Genomic DNA, 22,535 nt, shown 5'->3' with positions numbered 1-22,535 from the left:
TATGCAGGACACCCTGCATTTTCTTTCAACATCTTTCAGTGCAAATTGGGTGTTCTTGGATGGAGCTCCATTTTTGCTACCCCACTGCATCCCACCCCATCCGGGCAGTAGCCCACCCCTGCTTCCATGGCTAAGACAGGAATTGAACTCATAATGTCCTGCTTCATAGCTTTGTGTAATTAGTAGAGAATTTCATTTCCACTTTCACAATATTCCCACTGCAACTCCTTTTGCTAAGTGGCAGGTAGTGTCTGGAATTCATCTAGAACAGACATCCTTCAGAATTAAGCAAGCCACTTAAAATATCCAGGAAACTGCATTGTGTGAAGTTGCTTTACGATGGCTTGAATGTATAGCACTGACCTTTTTGGACATCTGGGAAGTGCCTAAATAAAGAACATAGATATAAAATACAGATTAAAAATTCTGATAGCATGAGAACATTGATATGGATTGTATGGATTATGTCACAAACTATGTTTTTACTTTCATTAAAACATGAATACCTACTTTGAAGGTATCCTTGGATTTATTGCCAGAGAAGACAGAAATGTGACGATACCTACATTTTATTATATGGAATATCATTCCCCCCCCCCCCGAAAGCTGATTTGCTGTTGTTTATCCCATGTTAACAGTATCACCAACAGGTACCATATTAAGAAAACAACATGTAGAGAAATATGACTTGGTGCCTGATTATTTTAGCACCTCTTATCTACACTAGAATGCCAGGAGAAGAATTTGTTTATTTATTTTACACTGCTCAAAAAAATAAAGGGAACACTTAAAGAACACAATATAACTCCAAGTAAATCAAACTTCTGTGAAATCAAACTGTCCCCTTAGGAAACAACACTGATTGACAATCAATTTCATTTTGTTGTCAGCACATTCAACTTTGTGCAGAACAAAGTATTCAGTGAGAATATTTCATTCATTCAGATCTAGGATGTGTTCTTTGAGTGTTCCCTTTATTTTTTTGAGCAGTATATTTAATTCAATCTATATGCCGCCCAACTCCCTCGGACTCTAGTCTGCTCACAACCAAAAAATTAAAACATACAGTATAACATTAGGAAATCTAAAAAAAGCAATTTAAACAATTAAAAACCCACAGTAAAGAAAATCCATACATGCCATTTATGGACCGATCTCGATGGTACACCACCCAATTAAAGGCCCCAGGCCTGCTGGAAAAGCCAGGTCTCTACAGCAGTCTGGATCTCAGGAGGTAGCTGGTTCCAGAGAGTCACCACAGAGCCACCACAGAGAAGGCTCTCCCTTGCAGCCCCACCAGCCGACACTGTTTAGCTTATGGGACCCAGAGAAGACCAACTCTGTGGGTCCTTATTGGTCATTGGGAGCAATGTGGTAAAAGGCAGGCTCGAAGATATTTGCCCACTGTTTTGCCCATTATTTTGTGAATGGGGACAGGCCTCGAAGTCCTAGTTTTATTTTTGTTTTCATTTGTTTTTGTTGTTTTGTGATGAAACCTTCTTGAATAATCTTCTTACAGAAAAAACAGCTAATAGTAATTTTTGAGGGTTTGGGGGACTTGATTCCGTATGTTTTATTTGGGCTTTATTTATTTTATGTTTTTTATACTTAATTGTATCTTAAACATATTGTACTTTTACTGTATTTTTAGCCATCAAGTGTCTTGTGATTGCAACATCAGACAAATGTGATTAAGTAAACAAACACAAAAATAAACACGATGAAAAAAATATTCCCACTTTTTTTGGTGCTTGCATCCCAACAGTGTGTCCAGCAAATCTGGAAAACAGGGAAATCAGGGAATTATCAGGGATATCAGCAGTTTGGGAAATATCTGGGAATTACCAGGGAAATAGGGAAAAAACAGAATAAATCAGGGGGGGTGGGGTGAGAAACTGTATTAAAATGTTTAAAAGTCAGAAAAAAAAATCATGTTAAAAAAAATGGATTGCATTGCCTGGCAGAGTCAAGCAAAAATGAGCATAACTGTGGCAACAACTTGCTTCCTCAGCTAGTGATATTTCTCCATGGCTTAGCTGTTTGATGTGACATCATCTACGATCGTGCCTTAACTAGATCACAGGTTACAGGGAAATGTCAGGGAATTTCAAAATGCTTGTTCCCTGACACCCTGATGAATTTTTCTTTGCCCTTCTCCAGGGATGCCAAGGGCACACAATTGTGTTTTTAAATGTTGAAAGTCTGGTTGATTGTACAGTAGAAAACAGTGAGGGTTTTTTAAAAAAATGAATCACTGGTTAATGCTATACTTGGAATGAAAGCTTGATCGGGGAACACATGGATATTGAATCAAACCACTTTATGGTTTTAGAAATTTCTGAATTCTCTTCTGAGCATAACCCTTTGCAGAACTGAACTGATGCAGAATTAATATAGTGAGGATTGAAGCTGCAGTATGTGCATAATTAATTTTGGACACATTCATAAAATTTTTAGGAGTTGGAAAATGCTCCATTTCTTTTTCATCCCCGTTCTCATAGTAGTATGCGAGAGGAAGAGAGAAATGAAGACCAAGTTCTGAAAAGATCACACACTATTATTTAACTATAGATTATTACAATTCCAGTTTGAAATCAATTCTTTTCTGAGATGAAGAAAAGTCATTACTTTTCTTCATTCAAATAATTGGTCTTAAAGGCTGGTATGAAATATATCATGTTTTCCCCATAATAACACCTATCCTGAAAATAAGCCCTAGCCTATTTTTACATGTGCGCTTAATATAATATGTGTGTTTGGTCCAAAACACAGCTGCACGTTTATACCAACACTCCACAAGCTGCATTGGCTCCCAATAGGTTTCCAGACACAATTCAAGGTGTTGGTTATCACCTTTAAAGTCCTGCATGGCTTGGGACCAGATTATATATGGGACTGCATTCTGCCACATACCTCCCAGTGGCCGGTTAGGGCCCATAGAGTTGGTCTTCTCAAGGTTCCTTCAGCCAGACAATGTCAGGTGGCAGGACCACATGGGAGGGCCTTCTCTGTGGTGGCATTCGCCCTATGGAATCAACTGCCCCCTGAGATCCACACAATCCCCACCCTCCTGGCCTTCCGAAAGGCCATGAAAACATGGCTTTTCTGGCAGGCCTGGAACCGGTGAACAGTTCCATGTTTCTCCGGCTGAATGAATGAATGTTTTGATATTAAGGGTTTCTTAAAGTTGTTTTATTGTTTTTATATTGCTGTTCACCACCCAGAATCCGTAAAGAGTTGGGTGGCTGATAAATCCCAATGATAGATAGATAGATAGATAGATAGATAGATAGATAGATAGATAGATGGATGGATGGATGGATGGATGGATGGATGGATGGATGGATGGATGGATGGATGTTTTGATATTAAGGGTTTCTTAAAGTTGTTTTATTGTTTTTATATTGCTGTTCATCACCCAGAATCCGTAAAGAGTTGGGTGGCTGATAAATCCCAATGATAGATAGATAGATAGATAGATAGATAGATAGATAGATAGATGGATGGATGGATGGATGGATGGATTGATGGATGGATGGATGGATGTTTTGATATTAAGGGTTTCTTAAAGTTGTTTTATTGTTTTTATATTGCTGTTCATCACCCAGAATCCGTAAAGAGTTGGGTGGCCGATAAATCCCGATGATAGATAGATAGATAGATAGATAGATAGATAGATAGATAGATAGATAGACAGATAGATAAGCCCTATCTTCAAAATAAGCCATAGTGAAGCAGGATGGGCATGGCCATCATAGGTGGTGAGTGCAAGGGGGCTGACTGTATTTGGCAGCAGGCTCATCCCAATGCAGCACAGGTGAGTAGAGTGCCTGTATGAGCAGCAGGTGGAAGCAGAGATATGGGGGGAGTGAACAATTCGGATGTGGCATGCAATCTGTGGGAAAGCTAAGTAAATGGCAGTGCGCTAGATTTCTGGGTGGCTGGGTGAGGCTTATCTTCACATCTTTCAGCCAGCCTGCATGTCGGGATCTCCAGTCTTCTGCTCTGCATGTCGGGATTGCCTGCCTTCTGCTCCATGCCTTCTGCTCTGTGCAGCCCCAGAGTGAATCTGCTTCCTGACACTGTCAGCTTGCATGGGCTTGCTGACTTTTGTGCCCATGCTGGGGGTTGGGGTGCCCAACTGGGCTGATCACCCCAAAATCATGTTTCCCCAAAAATGAGCACTTGTACTTATTTTTTGGGGGGGGGCTAATATAAGCACTACCCCCAAACACGAGTACAGTGGTACATCTATCTAAGAACGCCTCTACTTACAAACTTTTCTAGATAAGAATCGGGTGCTCAGGATTTTTTTGCCTCTTCTCAAGAACCATTTTCTACTTACAAACCCGAACCTCCGAAACTGTAACTGGAAAAGGTAGGGAGAAGCCTCTGTGGGGTCTCTCTAGGAATCTCCTGGGAGGAAACAGGACCGGAAAAGGTGGGGAGAAGCCTCCGTGGGGCCTCTCTAGGAATCTCCTGGGAGGAAACAGGGCCTCCACCCTCCCTGTGATTTCCCCAATTGCACAAATTATTTGCTTTTACATTGATTCCTATGGGAAAAAATGCTTCTTCTTACAAACTTTTCTACTTAAGAATCTAATCATGGAACAAATTAAATTTGTAAGTAGAGGTACCACTTTATTAGTAAGCAATGAAATAAGTATTGCGTCATACATAGAATATCATCTGATTATGTCTGGAGGGCAGAAGAACAAATGCAAAATAAAAGCAATATTTTTTATTTACCGAAGCAGTATATACTGTACTTCCTTCTGATTATACAGTGAACTGTTTCTTCTTTTGTTTTTAATACTGTACATGCTCATTTAAAACAAAAACACTGCACTATCTTTTACTGTTAAGAGTTAAGGTAGTACAGTATATCTAATTTATTTTCCATGCCATTAACATTTGGGTTGCCAGACCTCTATATTCCTTCTAAAGTTTAAAAAGGGGGCTTTTTAAAAAGTCTGCATTAGAAAGAAAGCCCTAACAGCTTATTTCTCCATTTTCTAAGACATATGTAGAGGAAAGGAAAAACAGATGGGGCTTCACACTGTCAGAGATTTCTGGTAATAATTATTTCCAACTCATACACATTCAGCTGTCGACTCTGATTTATTCTTGAAACAAAGCTGGATTTGGTTGCCAATGATGTACTTCATTTCTGTTTCCTACATTATGTATAATTGTGTGTGTGTGTGTGTGTGTGTGTGTGTGTGTGTGTGTGAGAGAGAGAGAGAGAGAGAGAGAGAAGTGCCATCATCCAATCACCATTCAGCCTATGTGCCAGCTATAATGATGAAAAAGCCACATTTCTCTTTCATTCTTTTAACTAAAGTGCTTGATTCTGTGGTCTGAATTGGTGCTTCAGTTTAACAGGAGGGCTGGTGAAACCAAAACAACAATTATGTCGGGGTCACATTCTAGCCTTTCCAATTTATTCCTTTTTTAGAGCGTATGTTCCCCCCTCTGGGCATAATAAAACTAACAATCATTGAAGAATTTCCCCTGCCCTTCCCCTCCTCAATCTGGTCTATAAGTAATGGGTTTCCAAAGCCATCAAGATAAGATATGAAGACATCTCTCTTTAAATAAAACTTGCTCTCCCTTCACTGTCACACGCAAGTGCTCATCTATTTGCTGGAGGGGAAAAAAAAATCCTACTCCCGCCCCCTTTACGATATTCTCCCCCACCCCACCCCCCACTTTTCTCTCTCTCTTTTTTTTTACTCTATGCAATAGAAATTCAAGCAAGGGGATCGTGACCCAACCACCAAGGGCAAGGAAATTCCTTTGCAATAAACAATAGCCGGCTCGTCTTCCATGGCTTCGGCCGCCGCCATCGAGCAAGGTCAGCCCCGCTGCGGCAGCAGCTGCGGAGACTAAGAAGGAGCGGGGGGGGGGACCCCATCTCTCCCGCCCTTCCTTCTTTTGCTTGGAGCGCGGCAGCTGCAACGTCAAAGCAGGCTGAGCCGGCCATTTGGCGCTGTTTGAACTCAACCTAAAAGGAAACCATCCTTCCGCCGCCTCCCTTGCTTGCTCGGCCGCCGAAAAAATCGCTGTCCGTACGTGCCGTGGTGCTGAACTCGCCAACCCTCTCTTGCCCCGCGAGGAGCTGTCCAACGCCTCTCGGGTGCTGAAACTCGGATTCCTTCCCGACAATCTTCCCGGGGAGAAGACTAGACTAGACTAGGGGCGTAAGTAGAGCTCTCCCTCTCCCTCTCTCTCTCTGCCCCACGGCAAACCTCTCCGATGGGCCCCACAAACAATGGGAAGCGAGCCTATTCCGGTGCCTAGGCCTCGCCTCACGTAAGATACACCGGGGAGAGAAACAGTGGCGGATAGATAGATAGATAGATAGATAGATAGATAGATAGATAGATAGATAGATAGATAGATAGATAGATAGATAGATTCGTAGGTAAGTAGGTAGATCCGTGGGTAAGTAGTGGGTGAATTGGTAGGTAGGTAGGTAGATTGATTGATTCGTAGGTAGGTAGATTCGTGGATAAGTAGGTGGGTGGGTGAATAGGTAGGTAGTAAGTAGGTAGGTAGATAGATAGATAGATCGATCGATCGATCGATCGATCGATCGATCGATCGATCGATAGATAGATAGATAGATAGATAGATAGATAGATAGATAGAATTTTTTATTGGCCAAGTGTGATTGGACACACAAGGAATTTGTCTTTGGTGCATATATTCTCAGTATACATGAAAATATGCAGCAGTAGTAGTTAGTAGTAGTAGCAGCAGTTAGCAGCAGTAGCTGGAAGAGTTCTTGAAGAAAGAGGGAGAGTGGGTGGGTAGGAGGCGATCGATGACAACCAGATCGGGGCTGCAAAAATCCGGGCGACCTTTCGACGACAGCAAAGAAATGCAGCTTTCTCGGCTGCCTTTTTTTTGCTGCCATCTAACGGTCGCCCTAACGGGTGAGCGTTGAGGGGTTGGGGGTATTTTTTTCCCCTCCTCTTCTCTCCCCCCCTCTCCCTCTCTCGCCCGCCACCCGCTTTCACCTGCTGAGCCGCCCGCCCTCCCCTCCCCACCCCCGTGCCCGCCGCCCCAAGCAAATGCCGGAGCTTCTCTCTATGGGCACGCGCCGGCCCTGCAGCGGACCGCAGAGGTTCCCCGGCCCGCCGCCTCGCCGACCATCCGGCCGCCATTGAAAGCGGCGCAGGGCAGCGCGGCGGAATATGGGCCGGGAAGGCGGCGGCCAGAGGAGCAGCTCTGCGACGCCTGACCGCAGCTCGCCGCCTTCGCGCTGAGATCGCTTCCGTTCTTCCTCCCTGCTTGCCTTTGCCGCCTGGACTCCCCCAAGCAGCCGCGGCGATGGAAGAAGAGCTGAAATGCCCCGTCTGCGGCTCCCTCTTCCGCGAGCCCATCATCCTGCCCTGCTCGCACAACGTCTGCCTGCCCTGCGCCCGCACCATCGCCGTGCAGACGCCCGAGTCCGAGCAGCACCTGCCCGCCATGCTGCACCCGCGGGGCCCTGCGGCGGCGGCGGCAATGGCAAGCGCCGGGGCTCCTGTGAGCGGCCCGGCTTCCCTGGACTACGAGTGCGGCGCCGGCGGTAGCAGCGGCACCATCAGCGGCATCGGCGACCACGCTGACAAGGTGAGCTTGCACAGCGAGACGGACAGCGGCTACGGCTCCTACACGCCGAGCCTGAAGTCGCCTAACGGCGTGCGGGTTTTGCCGCTGGTGCCTCCGCCGCCGGGACTCTCGGCCGCGGCGGCTTTGGCCGGGCCCCGCGGCATCGGCGCCAGCTCGTCGCTCACCTGCCCGCAGTGTCACCGCAGCGCCTCCCTGGATCCCCGCGGCCTGCGCGGCTTCCAGCGCAACCGCCTCCTGGAGGCCATCGTGCACCGCTACCAGCAGAGCCGGGCCGCTGCTTCGGCCGCGGCCCGGTGCCAACTGTGCGACCGGAGCCCTCCGGAGGCGGCCGCCGTGCTTTGCGAACAGTGCGAGGTGCTCTACTGCTCGGCTTGCCAGGTCAAGTGTCACCCGTCCCGCGGGCCTTTCGCCAAGCACCGCTTGGTTCCTCCCCCCAGCCAGCAGCAGCAACAGCAGAGCGCCCCTAGCGGCCCGGGCGGGGCCTGCGGCGGCGGCGGAAGCAAAGTCCCGGGCCTTGCCCGCAAGTCCCCGACGTGCGCGGATCATGAGCTGGAAAACTACAGCATGTACTGTGTGACCTGCCGGACCCCCGTCTGTTATCAGTGTCTGGAGGAAGGGAAGCACTCCAAGCATGAGGTGAAAGCCCTGGGAGCCATGTGGAAGCAGCACAAGGTAAGCCTGGTCTGCCAGCCGCCTGCCCTCCTCCGCATATACCAAAACAGGGGGTTGGACTGAAAGACCTCCAAGGTCCCTTCCAACTCTGTTTTTGTTGTGGTGGTTCTTCTTCTTCTTCTTCTTCTTCTTCTTCTTCTTCTTCTTCTTCTTCTTCTTCTTCTTCTTCTTCTTCTTCTTCTTCTTCTTCTTCTTCTCCTTCTCCTCCTTCTCCTTCTCCTTCTCCTTCTCCTCCTCCTCCTCCTCCTCCTCCTTATTATTGTTGTTGTCAGTACAACACAGCAAACGAGATCACTATGCTGGATTTCGTATATCATCATCAGTCGGGCGCTTCCCAAGCACCTAAGACTGAGTGATGTAGCGGCGAATTATGTGATTTTGCCAATTCCAATGGTTTTCAAATGCCCGCTGAGATCCTTTAGCGCTGCACCCAGCGTGCCAAGGACCACTGGGACCACTTTCACTGACTTATGCCAAAGTCATTGCAGATCGATTTTTAGATCTTCACATTTCACTAATTTCTCTAGCTACTGCTCCTCATTATTATTATTATTATTATTATTAATAATAATAATAATAATAATAATAATAATAATAATAATAATCTACGGAGAGGAGCGGCGTACGAATAAAAATAAATAAATAAATAAATAAATTATTATTATTACTACTACTACTACTACTAGTAGTAGTACTACTAACTACTACTACTACTACTATTTGGCTTCTGCGTGTTATCCCAGCCCCTGCTTAAATGAGGACAAGGGTGCCTCTCTTCTAAAGGTTGCAATAGCAATAGCATTTAGACTTATATACCGCTTCATAGTGCTTTTACAGCCCCCTCTAAGCAGTTTAGAGAATCAGCCTATCGCCCCCACAATCTGGGTCCTCATTTTACCCACCTCGGAAGGATTGAAGGATGAGTCAACCCTGAGCTGGTGATGAGATTTGAACTGCTGAACTACAGCTAGCAGTTAATTGAAGTTGCACTCTAACCACTGGGCTCAGTAGTTAAGTAGCTAACTACCGTACCTAAATAAGGTAGTTTATTAATTGTTAATTATTAAATTTATATGCCATGCATCTTGCTGTCTTGAGTCATTCTGGGCTACTTCCTCCCTTAAAACTTTCCTGGGCGTTCTTGTGGCAGGGAAGAATCACAATACTGAGAAGTGGAAGAAAAGTCCTCGGAGAGGGGTGGCATATAAATCCAATCCAATCCAATTAAATTTAAAGAAATAAAGAAATAAATGTCATTAGTGCTGCAAGGAATGTTTCTGAGGAAGTGCAGAGTGTATATCTGATATCGTTCATGGAAGATTGAATTCGGGGTCACTGGTGTATTATGAGCAGCTGCCAGGCCGAGGTGATAGCACTGGTACTTCTCATTTTAGAAAAAAATGCTGCCTTTTTATTAAGATGAGAATGATTTATAGTATCAGTGGTTCTCAACCTGGGGGTCAGGACCCTTTTGGGGGCCAAACCAACATTTCACAGAGGTTGCCTAAGACCATGGGAAAAGACAAATTTCCCATGGTGTTAGGAACTAAAGCTTCTATTCTGACGCCTATTCCGACCAATCAGTCGGGGTGTCCCTCTGACCTTCCTGCCAATCAGCTTAAAGCTCTGTTGGGAGAATTGGCACTAGACTTATGGTTGGGGGTCACCACAACATGAGGAACTGTATTAAAGGGTCGCGGCATTGGAAAGGTTGAGAACCACTGATTTACACAATCTGAACAGAAAGCAGATAATTTTAAATAACTTTCCTTATCAATATATTTAGACATAAGGAGTAATCAGGGATAAGTTATCTGACTTCAAATGGGCATTTTAAAACACTCCTGATTTTTTAAATGATTACATGCTCATAGAGTTCTTTACAATTTCTAGTGTGCTCCTCTAGCGACAGGTCTTATTCGCCTTTTAAAGGACTGAGTTACTCAGTTTTAGATAGATAGAATTCTTTATTGGCCAAGTGTGATTGGACACACAAGGAATTTGTCATTGGTGCAGATGCTCTCAGTGTACATAAAAGAAAAGATACGTTTGTCAAGAATCATGAGGTATAACACTTAATGATTATCATACAGTACAAAAAAGCAATCAGGAAACAATCAATATTAATATAAATTGTAAGGATACAAGCCACAAGTTACAGTCATACAGTAATAAGTGGGGGGAGATAGGTGATAGGAATGATGACTAATAGTAATAGTAATGCAGCCTTAGTGAATAGTTTGACAGTGGTGAGGGAAATATTTGTTTAGCAGATGGCATTTGGGGAAAAACTGTTCTTGTGTCTAGTTGTCTTGGTGTGCAGTGCTCTATAGCGTTGTTTTGAGGGTAGGAGTTGAAACAATTTATGTCCAGGATGTAAGAGGTCTGTAAATATTTTCCCTGCCCTCTTTTTGACTCATGCAGTATACAGGTCCACAATGGAAGGCAGGTTGGCAGCAATTGTTTTTTCTGCAGTTCTGTTTATCCTCTGAAGTTTGTGTCAGTCTTGTTGGGTTGCAGACAGTTATAGAGATGCAGATGACAGACTCAATCATTCCTCTGAAGATTACTTCAGTATTATTGGCAAAATATACCGTACCTTTCCACTTGCCTCAACAACCCCCATTCATCTCTTGTGCCATCTGTCACAAAGCTGACTTTTCTCCCAAGCAAAGTTTTCATAGCAGCTTTCAAATGTATTTCAAATATTTGTAGCATAAGAATAGTTAACAAGGTGTCTCTGGTGAGCCAAAGATTCAGGTCACTGTGACTATCAGGGATCCTTTGGGATTTTGAGAAGATACACTCTGAGCAAAGCTTTGTAAAAAAGAAGTTTGCAGACAATCAACCCAGAGATTTTTAAACATTTCGTTTAAAACAACCAGTTGACTAAAATAACCATGATTTTGCATGCAAAATGTTATACTGTATAGTATAAACTTACAGAAATAAAGCTTAATAATGAAAAAACAAAGTACACATCAGTAAAAAGAAACAAATAGCAGCCAATTAAAACTGACTGTAGTGGACAATTTCCCATCTGAATAAAAATGTATTTGCCAGCTCACAGACACAAAAAAAGTGGAAAGCAATCTGGCCTTCCTTAGCAGGTAGCTTCAAAGTTTGGAGCAACGATGGAAAAAGTGCATTCTCAGGTTCCTTCCAAATATACCTCTCAGGTGATGTCATACCTCATTGCAGTCAGTTAGGACCCACAGAGTCGGCCTTCTCCAGGTCCTGTCTGCAAAGTAATGCCAGTTGGCACGATCTAGGGGAAGATCCTTGTCTGTGGTGGCTCCGACCCTATGGAATCAGCTCCCCCAGGAGATTCTCCTCCCTACCGGTCTTCCAGAAAGTCATTAAGACCTGGCTTTTCCAGCAGGCCTGGAATTAGATTGACTGCTGGGTGTTTATGGTTCTTTTTAAGATATTATTTTATTGTTATTATATTACTGATTTTATTATGCAATTTTGTTTGTGTTTAATGCTATTATATTTATTCCACTTGTTAGCCGCTCTGAGTCCACTTTGGATTGAGCGGCATATAAATACAATACATAAACAAATGATAGCAGAGTCAAGGAATAGGTTCTTCCTCAAAACTGTTAAGTGGGCTCCTGGGGTGGGTTCTGTCTTACCTCACTGCCGGTTCACTTTCTCATGCGCCATATGGCCACGCACGCATTGGCATGCATGTCTGCACAGTGCTAGAAACCCAGCTTCTGCGCATGTGCAGAAGCAAAAAAACCAGCTTCTGTACATGCACAGAAGTGAAGTGAAGTGAGTCCGCAAATAGTTGGGCACCCTACAAATTGGATAGATAGATAGATAGATAGATAGATAGATAGATAGATAGATAGATAGATAGATAGATAGATAGATAGATAGATAGATACTTTGATAGATACTGTAGATAGATAGATAGATAGATAGATAGATAGATAGATAGGTAGGTAGGTAGGTAGGTAGGCAGGCAGGCAGGCAGGCAGGCAGGCAGGCAGGCAGGCAGGCAGGCAGAAAGAAAGAAAGAAAGAAAGAAAGAAAGAAAGAAAGAAAGAAAGAAAGAAAGAAAGATAGATAGATAGATAGATAGATAGATAGATAGATAGATAGATAGATAGATAGATAGATACTGTATTTTTGGAGTATAAAACGCACCTTAGTTTTAAGGGAGGAAAATAGGGGAAAGAATCTTGCCTAGTGGGTATTCATCTGGCTAGCGTCCTTAGCCTGGTCAGCTTCAACACGTTATTTTATTCCCTGGTTAGGGCTTTTAAAAAACTTTATTCGGAGAGAGTAACAATGAAAGAGCTTGCAAGCCGGTAAGAGCTGAGAATATTATTAGCACATGGAAAGAAACATTTGGAGCAAATAGAGCAATTAAAAAAAAACCTGCAAAGACTTAGGTTTAGGTTTAGGTTTATTGGATTTATATGCCGCCCCTCTCCGCAAACTCGGGGCGGCTCACAACAATAATAAAAAACAGTACAGTACACAATACCAAATCCAATGCCCACCCATCCAGTTCCAATTGAAATTAATAATCTCATAAAAAACAGTATATATAAAAAACAGGCACACAGTCAATCAATCAACAAAACAACATGGGCAAGGGGGAGGTGTTTTAGTTCCCCCATGCCTGATGGCAAAGGTGGGTCTTAAGGAGTTTACGAAAGGCAGGGAGGGTGGGGGCAATCCTAATCTCAGGGGGGAGCTGGTTCCAGAGGGTCGGGGCCCCCACAGAGAAGGCTCTTCCCCTGGGTCCCGCCAGACGACATTGTTTAGTCGACGGGACCCGGAGAAGGCCAACTCTGTGGGACCTAACCGGTCGCTGGGATTCGTGCGGCAGGAGGCGGTCCCGAAGATATTCTGGTCCGGTGCCATGAAGGGCTTTATAGGTCATAACCAACACTTTGAATTGTGACCGGAAACTGATCGGCAGCCAATGCAGACTGCGGAGTGTTGGAGTGATATGGGCATACTTGGAGAAGCCCATAATTGCTCTCGCAGCTGCATTCTGCACGATCTGAAGTTTCCGAACACTTTTCAAAGGTAGCCCCATGTAGAGAGCATTACAGTAGTCGAGCCTCGAGGTGATGAGGGCATGAGTGACTGTGAGCAATGACTCCCGGTCCAAATAGGGCCGCAACTGGCGCACCAGGCGAACCTGGGCAAACGCCCCCCTCGCCACAGCTGAAAGGTGTTTTTCTAATGTGAGCTGTGGATCGAGGAGGACGCCCAAGTTGCGGACCCTCTCTGAGGGGGTCAATAATTCCCCCCCCAGGGTAATGGACGGACAGATAGAATTGTCCTTGGGAGGCAAAACCCACAGCCACTCCGTCTTGTCTGGGTTGAGTTTGAGTTTGTTGACACCCATCCAGGCCCCAACAGCCTCCAGGCACCGGCACATCACTTCCACTGCTTCGTTGACTGGACATGGGGTGGAGATGTACAACTGGGTATCATCGGCATATTGATGATACCTCACCCCATGCCCTTGGATGATCTCACCCAGCGGTTTCATGTAGATATTAAATAGCAGGGGGGAGAGGACCGACCCCTGAGGCACCCCACAAGGGAGAAACCTCGGGGTCGACCTCTGACCCCCCACTAACACCGACTGCGACCGACCGGAGAGGTAGGAGGAGAACCACTGAAGAACAGTGCCTCCCACTCCCAACCCCTCCAGCCGGCGCAGAAGGATACCATGGTCGATGGTATCGAAAGCCGCTGAGAGGTCAAGGAGCACCAGGACAGAGGACAAGCCCCTGTCCCAGGCCCGCCAGAGATCATCCATCAACGCGACCAAAGCAGTTTCCGTGCTGTAGCCGGGCCTGAATCCAGACTGCTGAGGACCTAGATAATCGGCTTCATCCAAGGACCGCTGGAGTTGAAGTGCCACCACCTTCTCGACAACCTTCCCCATGAAGGGAAGGTTGGAGACTGGACGGTAGTTATTAAGCACGGCTGGGTCCAGGGAAGGCTTCTTGAGGAGGGGGCGCACAACCGCCTCCTTATAAAGTGGCGGAAAGGACCCCCTCCCCAAGGAGGCGTTGACAATCTCCTGAACCCAGCTCCGTGTCACCCCTCGACTGGCCGAAACCAGCCAAGAGGGACACGGATCCAGTAGACTTAGGGCTTGGAAAACATTATTCGCAGAGAGTAACAATGAAAGAGCTTGCAAGTTGGTAAGAGCTGGGAACATTGTTAGCACCTGGTTAGGGCTGGAAAGAAATTTATTTGGAGCAAGTTAGTGCAATGAAAAAACCCTGCAAAGACTTAGGGCTTGGAAAACATTCTTTGCAGGGAAAAACAACGAAAGAGACTGCAAGGTAAGAGCTGGGAAGATCGTTAGCATCTAGTTAGGGCTGGAAAACAAAATGCTATGTTCAGAGTATAAGATGCACCCAAATTATCAGCCTCTTTTAGGGAGGAAAAAGATGTGTCATATACTCCGAAAAATATAGTAGATAGACAGACAGACAGACAGACAGACAGACAGACAGAAAAAGAAAATAAGATGGCAGCCCCTATGGCACCACCAATTCAGGGATGGTGTCCAGCAAACCATTTCTGCCAGTTTGGCGAGGGTGGGGGGAATTCCCACTACTGATTCTATAGAATGAGTCCAAATTGGCAGAACTCCAGGCTCCTATATCTGTATGCCAGAGCAAGGCTTTTCAAATGACCCATTGTCATATGTAGGTCAGAATCTGTTATAGTGAAACAGATTGGCCATTAGTGAATCTGTGTAGAAAGAACCACATGCTGCCCGTACAGGTAGCCTTCGACTTATGATCCCAGTTGAGACCCCAAATTTCTGAACAACAAAGGATGGTTGTTAAGTGAACTTTGGCCCATTTTATCACCTCTTTTGCCAAATTGTTAAGTGAATCATGCAGTCGTTAAGTGAATCTGGGCTCTCCCATTGACCTCGCTTTTCAGAAGCTGGCCGGGAAGATTATGAATGGTGATCACATAATCCCAGAATAATACAACTGTTACAAACACCAGCTGATAAGTGCCTAAAATATTGATTATTTGACCATTATTTGCTGCAACCGTTATAAGTGTGAAAACTGTTCATAAGTCATTTTTTGCACTGCCATTGTAACTTCAAATAGTCATTACATGAATGATTATAAGTTGAGGATTTGTTGTGGTTAGCTCTGGCCCAGCTCCTGCCCCAAGGACTGTGGATGTGGGGGAGACATCCCTATGCTGCAGGCCTGTTTTGCCCCTGGGGGAATCTGCCGATGAAGGCTCCTCTGACCAAGAAGACATGAGTGACAGGGAGGAGGAGATTGGGGCAGACAGCTCAGAAGGAGATCAATTATCTAGCTCCTCCTTGGATTCAGAACAAGAGTTAATGATACAGCCACCCATGCGGAGAGCGATGCATAGGCAGCAACAACTGAGAGAGTATTATCAAAGAAAATGAAGCCACCTGTGGTTGGGTGGGGCTGTGGTAATTAGTGAGGCTGCTATAAAGAGCAGCCTGTGGATTTGGCCATTGTGGAGGATTATCTGATTGTTGTGTTTCATGACTGCTTTACTGACTTTGACTTTTTGTGTGCTGATTTCCCCCCGCTTTGAAACTAAACCAGGGCAAAGTGTGTGTCACTTTGTGAAGGAAGAAGGACTGTGAATTGCCTGACAGCTGCAAGCTAAGTATCACAGGACTGATAAGGGACTTGTACAAATTACCAGTTTGTTTGGAGACGAGTGCTCTTTGCTATACCAAAAGAGGGCTTGGTTTAAGTGAATTTTCATTATAAAGAACATTGTTTTGAATTTTCCAACGTGTGTGTGTCTGAAATTTGTACCTGTGAATTTTGGGGAGGATTCTACCAGAGAGCCCGACAGAACAGGATTATTTCTAATCAGTCTCACATCCAAGATGTGTTTTTGACTAGAAGGTGGATCTCTTATCTGAAATCAAAAATAACGCTAAAATGAGTAAAGCAATTGGAAATGATCAATTGGCTACAGTCATGTTCCTTTTTGTTTTCCTTTTATTTTATATTTGATACTAAAATTCAGGAGCACTTAATCATTTGCATCAAATGATTTTAGGCTTTGAGAAGAATTAAAAGTATGTTATGCATAGGTGGAGCTTTAAAATAAATGTTCATATGTTGTTCTTTTTATCATTATTAATTCCAACTATGTTGTCCTTACTCTTAAGCAGATCTCGCGATTGACTTGAAAACCAATTAAGCCCATTTGTCCTTGCCGGGAAGGAAGATTATCGATTATTCACTTTGTACTTCAATGAAATGTCTTTTATTGCTAAATAATACATACTTTATACAATGTACATCCCCCAGGGGACTGCATCAGTTCCTTTATTTAGAGGTAGAGTTGCTTTGACTCCACGTAGATAACATGCACGCCATACAGGAGCCTCCTTTTATTGGTAAAGTAACATGTCTGGGGGGAAAATGCTGTTAACATGGTCTTGCATGTGCTAACTTTGCTTAAGGGCTTTTAAAAAAAACCCTGCAGTGCAATAAAATAATATATGTCTGCATTAACTTCCCAACATAGCTCGAGTGGTGAGCGAGGGCTCCCATCTCTTCAGTATTATTTATTTAATTAATTAATTTGACTTAAATAATAGTTCTTGAGACCTCACCTACAAAAAAAATATTGATAAAATTGAATGGGTCCAAAGACAGACTACAAGAATGGTGGAAGGTCTTAAGCATAAAACATATCAGGAAAGACTTAATGAACTCAATCTGTATAGTCTGGAGGACAGAAGGGAAAGGGGGGGACGACATGATTGAAACATTTAAATATGTGAAAGGGTTAAATAAGGTTCAGGAGGGCAGTGTTTTTAATAGGAAAGTGAACACAAGAACAAGGGGACACAATCTGAGGATAGTTGGGGGAAAGATCAGAAGCAACGTGAGAAAATATTATTTGCTGAAAGAATAGTAGGTGCTTGGAATAAACTTCCAGCAGACGTGGTTAGTAAATCAACAGTAACTGAATTTAAACATGCCTGGGATAAACCTATATCCATCCTAAGATAAAATACAGGAAATAGTATAAGGGCAGACTAGATGGACCATGAGATCTTTTTCTGCCGTCAGTCTTCTATGTTTCTATGCTGCCCAATCTCGAAGGACTCAGGACGGCTCACAATAAACAATATAAATACAATGCAATAGAAAAGGAGTCAAATATAAAATCTAAAACAATAAAACCCATGATAGAACAGTCACGACAACATGCATGCATACCATTCATACAATTTGGCTATGATGGTTATTAGTTTATGGCCTCAGGGCCTGCCGGCAAAGCCAGGTCTTTGTGGCCTTATGGGAGGCCAGTAGGGTGGGAGCAGTACGGATATCGGGGTGGGGGAGTTGATTTCATAGAGCCGGGGTGGCAACAGAGAAGGCCCTCCCCCATGGTCCCGCCAACTTGCATTGCTTAGTGGACGGGACCTGGAGGAGGCCAACTCTGTGTACTATCTATCTATCTGTCTGTCTGTCTGTCTGTCTGTCTGTCTATCTATCTATCTATCTATCTATCTATCTATCTATCTATCTATCTATCTATCTATATATATATATATATATATATATATACACACATATATACACATAGTAAAATGCATGATGAAGGTTATAGAGGAGATACTCATAGTAAAATATATCTAAGAAATAATAGAAAAGAAGATATAGTAATAGAACATATCAATGAAAGAATAGAAGAAGAGATATAGGAATAGAAGAAAGGTATAGGACATATAGGAGAGCAATAGGACAGGGGACGGAAGGCACTTGTACTCGCCCCTTACTGACCTCTTAGGAATGAGTTCCACGCTTCGACAACTCGGTTACTGAAGTCATATTTTTTACAGTCAAGTTTGGAGCAGTTAATATTAAGTTTAAATCTGTTGTGTGCTCTTGCGTTGTTGTGGTTGAAGGTGAAAACAACCCCAACAGCTGTTTCCTTGTTTCAGTGTGTGCTTATATGCTCACTTCTAAAAGCTACCGAGAGGTTTTTTATTCAGGTGAATGGCTCATCTTTAATAGGGCAAGATGAGCCCCCTAGTGCAGCGATGGCAAATCTTTTGGAATTGGTGTGTCAAACATTTGATTCTGCTGGTGTGTTACTCCCTCCCAAACGAAAGAAAACCAATTCTCTAGCTCTGCTCCATACACACACACCACTCAAATTTAGGTCACTCCTTAGTGGCATTTGGCAATCAGAGTGTGATCTTGTGTGACTTCCAGAGGGTTTGAAGGCTGCAGGAGAGCTCCTTACGTTATTGTGTAACCTCTGCGCCTCCAAAAATGACCTGAGAATAGGATGTGCTTTCAAGAATGGGTGTTAGCTATAGGGGATTGCTAATGGCACTCAAAATGTTGTGGCACGGAAGCCTTGACACACTTCACAGATTCATTGTCATAGCCAAAGTGAATTCCATGAGATTATGACCAGCCAGGCCCAAGCCTACAGGTGAGACAGTGAGATCCAGTCAAGTACAATTGTAAATTTGCTTACACCTATTGAACAGAATCTTGCCAAATCGAAGCTATAACTTTCTAATCTACTAGATATATTCTGAGAGATTTTAGGATGCAGCTAGCCTGAACTTCTTAAAACTCGCAAACTCCTTAAAAGCCACCTTTGCCGTCATGCATGGGGAAATTGATTCCCCTGGGCCGTTCCGTTTTATGTATGGTTTGTCTGGGATGTATGACTGTTTTTTATATTAAGGGTTTTAACTGTTGTTTTTTTTAAAAAATCATTGGATTTGTATTGTGTTTTGCTGTTGTGAGCCACTCCGAGTCTCCGGAAAGGGGCAGCATACAAATCTAATAAATCTAATCTAATTTTCTTCCTCTCCCAATTTCAAGAGCTTTGCTGTAGGAAAAAGAGCCCTTGGTCAGAATTGCCAGGATGCCAACATTTGGATTTTATTTATTTATTGATTTATTTTATTTATTTATTAGATTTGTATGCCGCCCCTCTCCATAGACTCGGGGCGGCTCACAGCAGGCAATGAAACAATTCATAACAAATCTAATAAATTTAAAAAAAAACTTTAAAAAACCCCATTATTAAAACAGACACACAAACAAACATACCATACATAAATTGTATAGTTTGTAATTTTTAAAGTTTGTAAAACTTAAAAAAAACCCATTATTAAAACAGACACACAAACAAACATACCATACATAAATTGTATAGTTTGTAATTTTTAAAGTTTGTAAAACTTAAAAAAACCCATTATTAAAACAGACATACACACAAACATACATACCATACATAAATTGTAGTTTGTAATTTTTAAAGTTTGTAAAACTTAAAAAAACACCATTACTAAAACAGACATACACACAAACATACCATACATAAATTGTATAGTTTGTAATTTTTAAAGTTTGTAAAACTTTTTAAAAAACCATTATTAAAACAGACATACACACAAACATACCATACATAAATTGTATAGTTTGTAATTTTTAAAGTTTGTAAAACTTTTTAAAAAACCATTATTAAAACAGACATACACACAAACATACCATACAGAAATTGTATAGTTTGTAATTTTTAAAGTTTGTAAAACTTTTAAAAAAACCATTATTAAAACAGACATACACACAAACATACACACAAACATACCATACATAAATGGTATATTTTGTGAATCATTGGAGAGTAGAAGCCCCATACCATTGCTACGCTATGCATTTACTTGCAACTGCCCCCTTCCCAATTCACAGCTTCTCCTCCAGTTGCCTTTGAGAGTTTATTGCCAAAGAATGGACAGACATTCACCAAGACATGCACATGATTCATGGGCTGGAGGAAAGCCAGTAATATATTTTTTTCCTGCTTGGGAAGAGGACAAGGGACCATTTGTTTTTAGGCACAAAGCCAGGGAAAACTAAGAGGGGTAAGCCAAATCACTCATTTAATGTCAAGCTGAAAAGGATAGCAAGTGAGTGCTGATTGGCTGGCTGTTCTTTGGGCACAGCTATCGCCCCTAAAGGGCAAGCACTGACTGGTCCCTGCAAGCTCCAGACTTGCAAACATAAAGCATTACTGTGCTAATAGCATTTCGATTACTTGAATAAATCTGCAAATCAGTCAGGATCGCCCGGGTCAATCTCAGGCTCATTTTGTAGTGGTATCGAAAGAGGGGGAAAGATGGAAAATCTGGTGGTTGGGAAAGAATTCAAAGGCAAATATATGTCATCTCCACCAACAGTTCCATCAGTGAGTGGAAAACAAAATGTAGCTTTATAGCAAAACAAGTCAGGCATCTAATTAACTCAGCACTGTTTTTATGGCTGTTAGCAGCTCTCTGGAATTTCAGATGCCTTTTCCAGCCTCACAAGGAGGTCATGCAATGCAAGACAAATGTTTTTTTTATGAAGCTACAGATGTGGGGTACAGCTCTGGGCTTGCATAATTAATTCTAATAAAAATATATTCATTTTGTGATCAACCGCTCCAAACTTGACTAAAAAATATGACTTTAGCAATCGAGTTGTTGAAGCATGGAACTTATTACCAGACTCCGTGGTATCAACCCCCAACCCCCAACATTTTTCCCTTAGACTTTCCACGGTTGACCTCTCCAGATTCCTTAGAGGTCAGTAAGGGGCGAGCAAAAGTGCACTAGTGTGCCTTCCATCCCCTGTCCAATTGTCTCTCCTATATTTTATATATTTTTTCTTCCATTCATATATCCTTTCCTCTACTCTTCATTCATGTATTCTATTCTCATAATCTTTTCTTCTATCCTTTCCCTGATATTTACTACTACATGTTTTTATTCTCTTTAACTATCAATTTGTATTGGACAAAATAAATAAATAAATAAAAATAAAATAAATAAATAGATACCGTAGGGTTTTTTTAAACTGCAGAACAGTGTGAACAAAGCATCACTGAAGCAGAATTTCATCAGTATTCTCTGTAGTATGAACTCAGGAATTAGCAGTGGAAAGTATTCTTTTTGTTACTTGATTAATGAAAAAATAAATATTTCATTCCAACATACCACAATGATTGATACTGGATGAAAAGGTTTTGGGATAAATCCTATAAATCCTATAAACCAGAAAGCCTTTGCTTCAACTCCCATCTGTCATGGACTCGCCAACTATAAATAGCCTGCTATTTACCAGTCTAACTTGCTTCCATAATGCAAGGATAATAATCTTGACCTATTTACAGAGTTATTGTAAAGATTAATGAGCAAATGAACATGGAATATTCTTAATGCTTCAAAGTAGAACAGTATTATTACCATGCTATAGGAATCCTCCTATATTGTAAAAGATTGGAGAGGTCCTTCCTTCCTTCCTTCCTTCCTTCCTTCCTTCCTTCCTTCCTTCCTTCCTTGCTTCCTTCCTTCCTTCCTTCCTTCCCACTTGGTTGGAGATCCAATGTCTAGTCATTAATTACATTAGCCATCCCTATAAATACTTACTGCCCTGGAATATTATGATGGCAAATGGAATTGGAAATGGATCAGTATATACATACAAAGCTAGGACACAGTACAGTGATACCTTGTCTTACAAACTTAATTGGTTCCGGGACGAGGTTCTTAAGGTGAAAAGTTTGTAAGACGAAACAATGTTTCCCATAGGAATCAATGGAAAAGCGATTAATGCGTGCAAGCCCAAAATTCACCCATTTTGCCAGCCGAAGCGCCCGTTTTTGCGCTGCTGGGATTACCCTGAGGCTCCCCTCCATAGGAAACCCCACCTCCGGACTTCTGGGTTTTTGCGATGCTGCAGGGGAATCCCAGCATCGCAAAAACAAGCACTTCGCTGGCAACGGAAGTCCGGAGGTGGGGTTTCCCATGGAGGGGAGCCTCAGGGGTATCCCAGCAGCGCAAAAACGGGTGCTTCGCTGGCAACGGGAGTCTGGAGGCGGGGCATCCCAGCGGCGGCAGTGGGTTTGTAAGGTGAAAATAGTTTGTAAGAAGAGGCAAAAAAATCTTAAACCCCGGGTTTATATCTTGAAAAGTTTGTATGATGAGGCGTTTGTAAGATGAGGTATCAGTGTATTAATGTTTTAAATAGGGTGGTCTGTTGATCAAATATTCAAAGGTGTGCTAGAGTAAGTAGCATTTGAAAAAAAAAGTTTAAATTGCACTTGAAGTAATGGTTGTTAAGAGCAATTTATCACAAAGTGTTTCAATGGAAGCAGCATTTAAAGTTATCCCTTCATTTTAACGACATAATTAAATA

General features: G+C 42.9%; 1 protein-coding gene across 11 annotated transcripts in view; it reads left to right on the top strand.

Annotated features, from left to right (window-relative positions):
- Positions 1-7,338: 7,338 nt before the first annotated feature.
- TRIM67 (tripartite motif containing 67) overlaps positions 7,339-22,535 on the top strand; it is a 49,952-nt gene continuing 34,755 nt past the window's right edge. For 8 of the 11 annotated variants that reach the window (XM_070740508.1, XM_070740481.1, XM_070740499.1 and 5 more), the window contains exons 1-2: positions 7,339-7,472; positions 7,587-8,295. In XM_070740508.1, the coding sequence (XP_070596609.1) occupies positions 7,339-7,472; positions 7,587-8,295 (843 nt within the window). Of the gene's footprint in view, positions 8,296-22,535 lie in introns of all 11 variants that reach the window. The other 3 variants (XM_070740427.1, XM_070740418.1, XM_070740460.1) reach the window with 2 other exon arrangements.

This window comes from Erythrolamprus reginae, chromosome 1 (genome assembly GCF_031021105.1).
Source record: "Erythrolamprus reginae isolate rEryReg1 chromosome 1, rEryReg1.hap1, whole genome shotgun sequence".
Taxonomy (NCBI): Eukaryota; Metazoa; Chordata; class Lepidosauria; order Squamata; family Dipsadidae; genus Erythrolamprus; species Erythrolamprus reginae.
Note: the sequence above shows the minus strand (reverse complement) of the source record. Positions and strands in the feature narration are given on the sequence as shown.